The sequence below is a fragment of the Tupaia chinensis genome, unplaced genomic scaffold (assembly GCF_000334495.1).
Source record: "Tupaia chinensis unplaced genomic scaffold, TupChi_1.0 Scaffold000612_1, whole genome shotgun sequence".
NCBI classification, from domain to species: Eukaryota; Metazoa; Chordata; class Mammalia; order Scandentia; family Tupaiidae; genus Tupaia; species Tupaia belangeri.
The window spans coordinates 4497827-4507595 of NW_006160131.1; the positions used below are offsets into that span (position 1 = coordinate 4497827).

The following is a 9769-nucleotide window of genomic DNA, read 5'->3' on the forward strand; positions in this document are numbered from 1 at the left end:
CTGCTGGCCGGCGCCTACCACGCCGTGGTGCTGCTGGACGAGCGCAGCGCCGCCCTGGACGGCGCCAAGCGCGACGGCACCCTGGCCCTGGCCGCCGGCGCGCTCTGCCGCGAGGCGCGCACCGCGCAGGTCTTCTTCCTCAAAGGTACGCCCTCGGGGAAGCCCGCGGCGGGCGCCGCCCCTGCGCCCTTTGCTGGGGACCCCTGGCCCTCAGCTCCCGGGGTGCTGCCGCACCTGGCGCGCGCTGGCGCCATGGTATCTCAGGGGACTTGTCATTGGCTTTGTTTGGCTCTGGGAACAAAGACGTGCGTGGGCCGCTGCAGTGTAAACTTCCAGCCCCTGGTTGGGGGGAGAGCTGTCCGAAGGTGCTCCGTCTCCACGATGCTAATGGGGAAAAAATGTCTTTGTGTTCCCAGGAGGATATGAAGCTTTCTCCGCTTCCTGCCCGGAGCTGTGCAGCAAGCAGTCGACCCCCATGGGGCTCAGCCTTCCCCTGAGTACTAGTGTCCCTGACAGCGCCGAGTCCGGGTGCAGTTCCTGCAGCACCCCACTCTACGACCAGGTTAGTAGGGGCCTGTGCCAGAGGGCGGGAGGGAGGACTGGCAAAGGCCAGGAGGAGCAGAGGTGCCAGGGGGAATATAACAAGTGACCTGCAGCTTTATTTATAACGGGGACAGGGGCCCTTATTTATTCCACGGGAAAGTGAGCTGAAGGGCTGGCCAGACTAAATGAACTTGCTGGCCCTCCCCAGGCAACTGAGCTCAGGCTCCCTTTCACTCAGGCTCTGGCAGCTGAGGTCACCTGGTACCTGACACTGACCGACTGGGCGGGCAGCGTTTCTGCGGGGTGGGCGCTGGTGTTGGCTCTGAGCAAGCCTGACAAGGGTTGGCTATTTCTGGATTTCAGGGTGGCCCAGTAGAGATCCTGCCCTTCCTGTACCTGGGCAGCGCCTACCACGCTTCCCGCAAAGACATGTTGGATGCCTTGGGCATCACTGCCTTGATCAACGTCTCAGCCAATTGTCCCAACCACTTTGAGGGTCACTACCAGTACAAGAGCATACCCGTGGAGGACAGCCACAAGGCAGACATCAGCTCCTGGTTCAACGAGGCGATCGACTTCATAGGTAAATGCAACGGGTGCCTCGACTTCTCTGCTGCCCTTTCCCCATTTTAGCCACTGCTAACCCCTGGGCAGAAGACTTGAATGAGACTCTGCTGAGCCTCCTCCCAGACATTAAGTACGGTCTGGCGTGAGCAGTCTCCCTGCCAAATAGGGATCCGATGTCCCATTCCACAGATGAGCAAACTGAGTTCAAAAAGTTGAATTCACTTTCCGAGACCGAGCTAAGTGGAAGTGCCCAGTCTGGGTTTACGTTCCCTGCAGTCCTTTGGCCAAGTGCCCGTGTGGCCTCCATGGACGTGCCAACCTGGTGGTGTGAGGGTACTGTCCACCACCAATAGGAGACACGGGGTTCTGTAGACACCCTGCCCCTGGGCCGAGTGCATCTCGTGTTCTCTCCAGTAACCAGTGCCCTTTGCTCTCCAGATTCCATCAAGAACGCGGGAGGAAGGGTGTTTGTCCACTGTCAAGCGGGCATTTCCCGGTCGGCCACCATCTGCCTGGCGTACCTCATGAGGACTAACCGGGTCAAGCTGGACGAGGCCTTTGAGTTTGTAAAGCAGAGACGGAGCATCATCTCGCCCAACTTCAGCTTCATGGGCCAGCTGCTGCAGTTCGAGTCCCAGGTGCTGGCTCCGCACTGAACGGCAGAGGCGGGAAGCCCCGCCATGGCCGTGCTCGACCGAGGCACCTCCACCACCACGGTCTTCAACTTCCCCGTCTCCATCCCTGTGCACCCCACGAACAGTGCTCTGAGCTACCTGCAGAGCCCTATCACCACCTCTCCCAGCTGCTGAGAGGCTGGGGAGGCCAGGACCTTGTCACCTACCAGGACTCCAGGCTCCTTGCTGAGAGGAGGAATGCGTTAACTCCAGGGAGGGGGCTCGTGAGGGCTGGTCCTTATTTATTTAATTGCACCCTAGTTCCACTGGGTTCCTAAGTGGTCAAAGTGATGACTTGGCGTCAAGACGTCGCTGAACTCAGCACATTCGGGACCAATGTGTAGGGGTGCATCAGGCCCCTCTGACAAAACAGGGCAGAAGAGAAAGGACTCTGGGAGCAAGTTTCTTTTTGCTTGCCTCTGTTTCTTCGTAGAAACTTTATGCTTGACACACCTGCCAGTATTACCATTCCCGACGACACATACACGTATGAGAATATACCTTATTTATTTTGGGGGAGGCGACCTGCCTTCACAGACGTCAGTGTCTACTCCTAGAAGAACCAAATACCTCAATTTTTGTGTTTGAGTACTGTACTCTCCTGTAAATACACCTTCAGCAGGTTCGTTTCAGCACTGATGCAGAAACACCAGTGTTGGTCTTGGTTTTTTTTTTTTTTTTTAGTTGCCAACAGTTGTATGTTTGCTGATTATTTATGACCTGAAATAATATATTTCTTCTTCTAAGAAGACATTTTGTTACATGAGGATGACTTTTTTATACAACAGAATAAATTATGGCATTTCTACTGACACCTCGGTGCTTTATTTCCTTGACCACCCTCTCCAATCCCTTTGCCAGTCAGGAAGTAGGGAAGAAAATAGGAGCGAATCTCAGAAAGTGTGTCCTGAGCTCGGATCCCAAACCACTTGGTGGCCTTTCCTTCCCCCAAGATGACTGGGCCACAAGGAAGGAGATGAGTGAGGTCACGAGAAGTCAGGTGCGGTAGCCGAACCCGGTTCTGGGTGAGAGTGCCCACCACCTGCCGGTATTACCATTCCCGACGACACATACACGTATGAGAATATACCTTATTTATTTTGGGGGAGGCGACCTGCCTTCACAGACGTCAGTGTCTACTCCTAGAAGAACCAAATACCTCAATTTTTGTGTTTGAGTACTGTACTCTCCTGTAAATACACCTTCAGCAGGTTCGTTTCAGCACTGATGCAGAAACACCAGTGTTGGTCTTGGTTTTTTTTTTTTTTTTAGTTGCCAACAGTTGTATGTTTGCTGATTATTTATGACCTGAAATAATATATTTCTTCTTCTAAGAAGACATTTTGTTACATGAGGATGACTTTTTTATACAACAGAATAAATTATGGCATTTCTACTGACACCTCGGTGCTTTATTTCCTTGACCACCCTCTCCAATCCCTTTGCCAGTCAGGAAGTAGGGAAGAAAATAGGAGCGAATCTCAGAAAGTGTGTCCTGAGCTCGGATCCCAAACCACTTGGTGGCCTTTCCTTCCCCCAAGATGACTGGGCCACAAGGAAGGAGATGAGTGAGGTCACGAGAAGTCAGGTGCGGTAGCCGAACCCGGTTCTGGGTGAGAGTGCCCACCACCTGCCGTGGCACCCAGGGAACACAGGCGTCCCAGGGCCAAAGCAGGAAGAAGTGGCCATTGTCTCGATCACGTTTCTCCCTTAATACCTTCCTCGGGATAATAGAAAGTTCCCATGTCCTCGTGGAGATGTGTGAGAGTTATGGACGTTTTCTAGAGGGCTCGACGTGTGTGCCTACTGTGCGCAAGGCAGCTTGTACTCCCTTCCCCCAGAGGCTTTTTGTACATGAAGATAGAGCCTCCCAGTGGCCCGAGTAAGGGACTTGGATGCCCGGGCTGTTTGTTTCCTAGTTCCATGAGCTTTGCACTTTACACTTGCCTGTCACGTGCTCTTTCCTGTGTCAAGACCTCTATTTTGTAAAAACAGTGCATTACCTGACTTCAAAATCGAAGCGCTGTAAGCAAATGCGATGTAGAGAAAACACCTGCAGTGCCCCCACCCGGGCCTGACCATCATTACTGTTTTGAAGGAAGTCCCTGTCGCCACCTTTGCATACAGACACAGCGTTTCTGGTGGCTGTCACCTTCAGGCCACTTGCTACTCTGGTTTCATAATTTTGTTGAAGACGGGCAGTTTAATCTGGCTTGCTCTAGAGCAATATTCTGAATCTGTACTCTTGCCAAGCAGGCTAAGACAAAGTGTAATAACTCCCAAGCCCAGTCCTGTCTATAGTCTAACGCTGGATGAAGTCACAGCCGAGCTCGCGGCCTCTCAGCGCCTGTCCCCTCCCTGCCCCTTGTTTCTGGATGAAATGCTGCAGGAAGCAGAAAAGCAAACATCCCAGCCCACTTCTGGGGCAGGCTGTGCCACGGTCCTGGCCCAGCCCAACAACGACATTCAAGGTCTTGGAAGAGTCAGTGTCCTTGACCTTTCCCCCTGGTCCGCAGGCTGCCATCTGACTCCGGGGCCTGAAAGATCCCCGTGTTCTAAGAACTTACGGTTTCCTCAGCGGGGTTTCCAATTACAAGTATGTTCCTGCCTTTCAAAACAAACCGTACCCAGTGTTTTATCAAAGCCTAGAAGTGCTCTACGCAAGTGTCTCCCGTCGTGGAAATGTACCAGCGACGTCGGGTCGGTGTAGATGCCACGGCTGAGTTCCCTGTGGGCTCGAGCCTTCACTTTCTGCTTGGCGGGCGCTGGCCGAACCCAAATTAATCTCCAGTGTGATCCACGCAGTGGAAAAATACAGGCAGCCTGAGGGAGCCGCCAGTGAAAACAATCCACTCACTTCTCCCTGCTCAAGCCACTCCTCTTCAGTCGGCCTGTGAGCCAGGGTGTTAAACCCCTTCCCCACGCAGGGGTTTGCCACATTGAGGCCCTCCAGAAAAGTCTCGTTTGACTGAAGAATAGTTTTCTTAGGGACAAAGCCAAGAAAGAAAGATGCCTGTATCTGTAGCTGTTTATTTCCCCGTGGAAGTCGGAAACAGGGACAGTGCGATCATTCAACACGGGTGGTGTGAGCTTGCTCTAGCTGCCGGGCTGGCATCACGTGTCGGGTGCACAGCACCCACCGAGGGGAGCGACATAGCCACGGCGGTCCCACAGCAAACGGCCAGCGTCGCAGAGATCGGAGCCCAGGTCTGAAGGAATTCTGGGGACCAACGTCCTAATTCAGTCGAAGAGAAGGTTTGACGGTGTGGAAAGATTGGTTTTGTACCAAGCAGACTTCATGGCTTTGCCACGTCATTTTCGAGTGGAAATCTATATCTCCCTTGGGCCTCAGTGTCCTCCTGTGTAACTTGAAGACAATAAAATCTGCTTCCCCCGAGGGAGAAGTGAGCCCACCAGCACGAAGTGCCCGGCAGGCAGCGGCCTTGGAGACAGCGCCACGCGCCCTGTCCCGGTGACCTGCAGAGGGTCCTGGCCTGTTTTCCCACCCCATAACTGACCCGTTGGTCCGAGGTGGCTAAGGCCCCTCCCAGCCCTCTAATTCTAGGATGTAGGAAACACATCCATGTAGAGCCATGCTTTTCTAAGCACCTCTTATTTCCTTAGGCTACCCCGACCCCTAACGCCCCGCCTGCCCGCATCCTCTCCCGTCCACAACTATGCCAATCGCACCTGACCCGCTGGGACTGGCCGCCTCGGGCCCTGTTTCTCTCCCTCCCGGCCCCTCCGGGGATGACATCATGGTGTGTACACCTTTAAGATTATATAAATCTGTGATCCCACAGTGGCCTCCATCCCCATGGTAACGCGGAGGAGTTTCCCTTTTGTGAGGAAAGCTGTCATGTCACTTCCTGCTGCTGACAAATCAGTTTAGGAGATTAAAATAAAGGGGGGCAGGGAGCCTCTGAGAAGTGCTGGCTGCGAGGTTTCTAGTTGCCATACACAGAGGCAAACAATGCGGCCTGGCGCCCCGTTCCCACACCTCCCGCAGCCTGGACCCGGGTCCAGGCCGGCCCGGCTGTTTTCATGGCAGGTTGCATTCTGGGTGGCAGGTGGGAGGGTGGCCTGCTGCTGGGGACATTTCTGGGGGCTCTCCAGGCCGAGGGCCGGGAGAGCGGCCCTGCACCCTTCTTCAGCTCAGGAGGGTCTGGGGTCGGCAGAGGACGAAGGGTGCGCACCTCCATGGCACCGTGGCGACAGAAGCGCTCCATCGGGCCAGGAAATCACCGTAGCTCGCCTCGTTCTTGACCGTGACTGTTTAGGCTAAGCAGCAGGGCGCATTCACTCACTCACTCCTTCATTAATGCGAGTAACACTGACTACAGGCCTGGGAGGCTTTGGTGCAACACCAAGTTCTTCCTCACCAGGAGCTAGCGATGGGGCGGACGCACATGATGAGGAAGTGCGGGAACACGGGGAGGTGAGATGCTAACGGGGCACTCTCGATTTCGGAGGCCTCTCTGAGGGTGACTGATACAACCCGGCTGGCCATTCGAGAGGCAAGCAAGGGAGAGGGTTCCAGGCCAGGAGGGCAGCAAAGCCCTGAGGCTTAATAGGCTCTTTGTGGACTGGTGGATAGAACACTTGAACTGGAGTCAGCCAGACCTGAGTTCGAGACCTGATTCTGCCACTCAAAGGCTTTAGTGTCCTCTTGTGACTCTACAGTCACTCGATCCGCAGGGCCCCTCCCAAGCATCTTGGCAAAAGGAGACAGAAGTGGGTTGTCTTGCCAACATCATGACACCCTCGGCCAACACAACACTCCACCCTGGGCACAGAGCCTGGTTTGGAGAAGTGGCCCTTGCTCTGAGATCATCCAGCCCTGCCCTCCTGACCTGGGCAGGTGCTTCCCCTTTCTGGACCTCAGTTTCCTCATGGATCCCTCCTTCCTGTTCAACTGCCAGGACTAGACACCCTCCATGCCGAAGCCTGGGAAGGCTCTGGAAACCTTGGCATTTGTTTATGCTAGATCAGGAAGACATGGCAGGGAGGAGACACACTTTCTGGGAAGAGTCCCGGAGGGGTCCTGGGTCTTGGGAAGGTAAGTTGGTATCGTGGACATGTGGCTGGCTCACGCAGGCCTGGGTTCCCTGCAAGGCCCTGTGGGGGGCGTCATGTTCTCCTGAGCCCCGGGCCTACCCTGCTCTCCAAGCCTGGGCAATCTTCTACACCACAAAGCTGGAGTGTAACCATTCTCCAAGCTGATGCCAGCCATCTGTTCATTCACCGGCACGTAGTAATTAACCAGGGTATACCAAGTAACTCGGTAGGGTTAGAATAACACAATCAGAGGTGTGTGGTGGTTAAGGCACTGGACTCCCATATGGTCAACCACGGTTCAAGTCCCAAATCTGGTGGCTTGCTTTCTCTCTTCTACCCCCACCCCCCGACTCTCTTTGTTCAAATTGAAGAAGAATAATAAATTAAATTTGGACCAGCAGGTGGCATGGTGGTTAAGGTGCTGGATACTTCCACATGGCTGACCACGGTTCGAGTCCTGGACCTGGTGGCTTACTTTCTTTCTCTCTCTCTCTCTCTCTTTCTCTGTGTCTCCCTCTGGGAAAATTAAAATAAATGAATAAATAAAATTAAATAAATAATTCTAAAAAAATAATAAATGAAATTAAAGGGATAATTCTTTAAAAAAATAGAATAACACAAAGGTTATGCTGATTTTCTACTACAAAAGCCTGGGGCAAAATGGAGGTCAGCTGATATCTGTATGACCTTGTATTGATCATTTCTCCTCTTAAGCTTCAGTGTTCACATCTCCGGTCGGAAGTAGTGGGAGCAGTACGTCACACAGTAGCTGCCGAGACCGAACGACCATGCGCGTAAGTGTCTCACACAGACCTGGCACCCCGCGAGCAGCGCTAGCTATTTGAACTGCCCGTCATAACCACCGCTGTAAGGGAGAGATGGAAAAGGAAAGGAATCCATGCTGACGCTCGTCCCACGTTAACCCGCAGCCTGGCCCTCTCCCCCGCCGCGGGCGGCCTTCCATAGCCAGGAGCTGCCTTGACGCAGCCACTGTTGGCCAGATTCTAAATTTGGCGACTTCAAAAATAACCCTTTCATTTGCCCCCAAGCCAGCTCCTTCCTCAGTCTTCCTGCCTCTGCACCGGCAACCCCATCCTTCTATTAGTTCAGGTCAGAACTTGGGGGGCATCCTGACTCCCCCCTTTTTCTCAGAGCCTGTACTTAATTCAACAGCAGATCGAGGCAGGCCCGTTCTCAAACGTGTTCATTTTTGAAGCACACCCACGTCCCCTCACTTCCAGAGCTAGCTCCATGGTCTAGCCACTGTCACAGCTTGCCTACAGTCCTGGGGCGGCCTCCAAGCTGGCCTCCCTGCCTTCTCACTGTCCTCTCTGTTCTTAACCAGGACACAAAGCTACCCACTCAGCACGTATCTTCTGGTGACAAATTCCCCAAGTTTCTGGTTCCCTACTACTATTTTTCTTTATCTCGATTATTGAAGATTGTTTTCATTAAGCAAAGAATTCTCTTGGGTCATCTGAAAAATCACGATGTATTGTCGTATAAAAAAACGCAGGAAATAAGTCATGACTTTTCTGACCACCTGATACTTTTAACCTCCGTTTTTTCTTTCTTCTTTCTCTTTCTTTCTTTCTTTCTTTCTTTCTTTCTTTCTTTCTTTCTTTCTTTCTTTCTTTCTTCTTTTTCTTTCTTTTTTTTTTCTCCAGTCGCTGGAGAGACAGAGACAGAAAGCAGCGAGGATTCCCCCCCTCCCCCAGGGTGGATGGCCACATGCAATCCCTTCTCCTCCATTCTCCTTTTGGGATCTTGCGTGTGCATGCACGTGTGCCCAGCCTAAGTTTCAAGCCGCTGGGTTCAGGACTTGAACCGTAGTCAACCATGTGGGAGTTCAATGATGTAACCGTTACCATGTGCTGGTCCCACTTTTGACCTTATTTCTTTAATCACTTCAAAGATACAGTCCATGTTTTCCCACTTTGTCTGCGTCTGTAGAGACATCCACTAATTGCCTCGTCTTTCCTCAGAGGGAATCTGTATGTAATGGCTATGTCGCTGAACTCCCATGTAGTCAACCACGGTTCGAAGCCTGGACCCAGTGGCTTAAACTCACACCAGGTGCGTGTGCGTGCGTGCCTAAGATCCCGAGAGGAGAAAGGAGGAGAAGGGATTGCGGCGTGGCCATCCCCCCAGGGGATGATTTCTTGCTTTCTGTGTCTCTGTCTCTCTCTGTCTTTCTGGTGAGTGCGCGCACCCTATAGCAAAAATCTCTCAAAAAGAAAGAAAGAAAGAAAGAAAGAAAGAAAGAAAGAAAGAAAGAAAGAAAGAAAGAAAGAAAGAAAGAAAGAAAGAAAGAAAGAAAGAAAAGAAAGGTTTTGGAGATCTGGAGATCAGTTGAGGCTCATGATAATCTCTTCCTTAAATAGGGTTTCCTTTGTTGCTGGTGTCTAGGGGTCACAGGAATCCCGCCCCCTTAATCCAATCAGAGACTGAGATGGTTCGAGGTAACTTGACACTGGATTCTAGATTCTGTGATGGGCCTGTGCTAGGGGCCCCCTGACGGTGTGGGGTGTGGGGGTGCAAGCTTGTGTGGAGTGGGAGCTGGATCTGACCGCCAGACTAGGCCAGACTAGGCCAGCCCAGGGCTTCAGTCAGAGGGCCAGGGAAGAAGGAAGGTGGGCCAGCTCGGGACCTGGCAACTACACACAGAGCACACAGAGGAGCCTGGGCCGAGGGGAGCTATTCCAGCCACCATGGCGTCAGCTCAGAGGAGCGGTGTGATCTTCACGGCATGTGTGTCTGGGGTGGAGAGGCTCCACGTGTTGTGTTGTCGCTGTTTTCTTCTCCCAGATCTTTTTTTTTTTTTTTTTTGAGAGGTTTTTTCTATAGGGCACATGTGCTCTCCAGAAAGACAGAGTAAGACAGAGAGACAGATAGTGAGAAATCACACCCCCCCACCCCCCCGGGCT

General features: G+C 52.8%; 1 protein-coding gene and 2 long non-coding RNA genes across 3 annotated transcripts in view; 2 read left to right on the top strand and 1 right to left on the bottom strand.

Annotated features, from left to right (window-relative positions):
- Nucleotides 1–2598, top strand: part of DUSP1 (dual specificity phosphatase 1) — a gene marked incomplete in the record, with an annotated part of 2999 nt that extends 401 nt beyond the window's left edge. Inside the window, 4 exon segments of the mRNA XM_014591771.1 lie at nt 1–145; nt 417–562; nt 907–1126; nt 1549–2598. Coding sequence (XP_014447257.1) covers nt 1–145; nt 417–562; nt 907–1126; nt 1549–1766 — 729 coding nt within the window.
- Nucleotides 2599–3038: 440 nt separating this feature from the next.
- Nucleotides 3039–5566, bottom strand: LOC106736031 (uncharacterized). Its single transcript, XR_001371157.2, has 2 exons — nt 5475–5566; nt 3039–5019 (listed from the first exon to the last, which is right to left on the bottom strand). It is a non-coding gene; the product is annotated as an uncharacterized LOC106736031 (long non-coding RNA).
- Nucleotides 5567–5674: 108 nt separating this feature from the next.
- Nucleotides 5675–9769, top strand: part of LOC114009742 (uncharacterized) — a 44045-nt gene continuing 39950 nt past the window's right edge. Inside the window, exons 1-2 of the long non-coding RNA XR_003551131.1 lie at nt 5675–6843; nt 7557–7636. This is a non-coding gene — a long non-coding RNA (uncharacterized LOC114009742). The remainder of the gene's footprint in view (nt 6844–7556; nt 7637–9769) is intronic.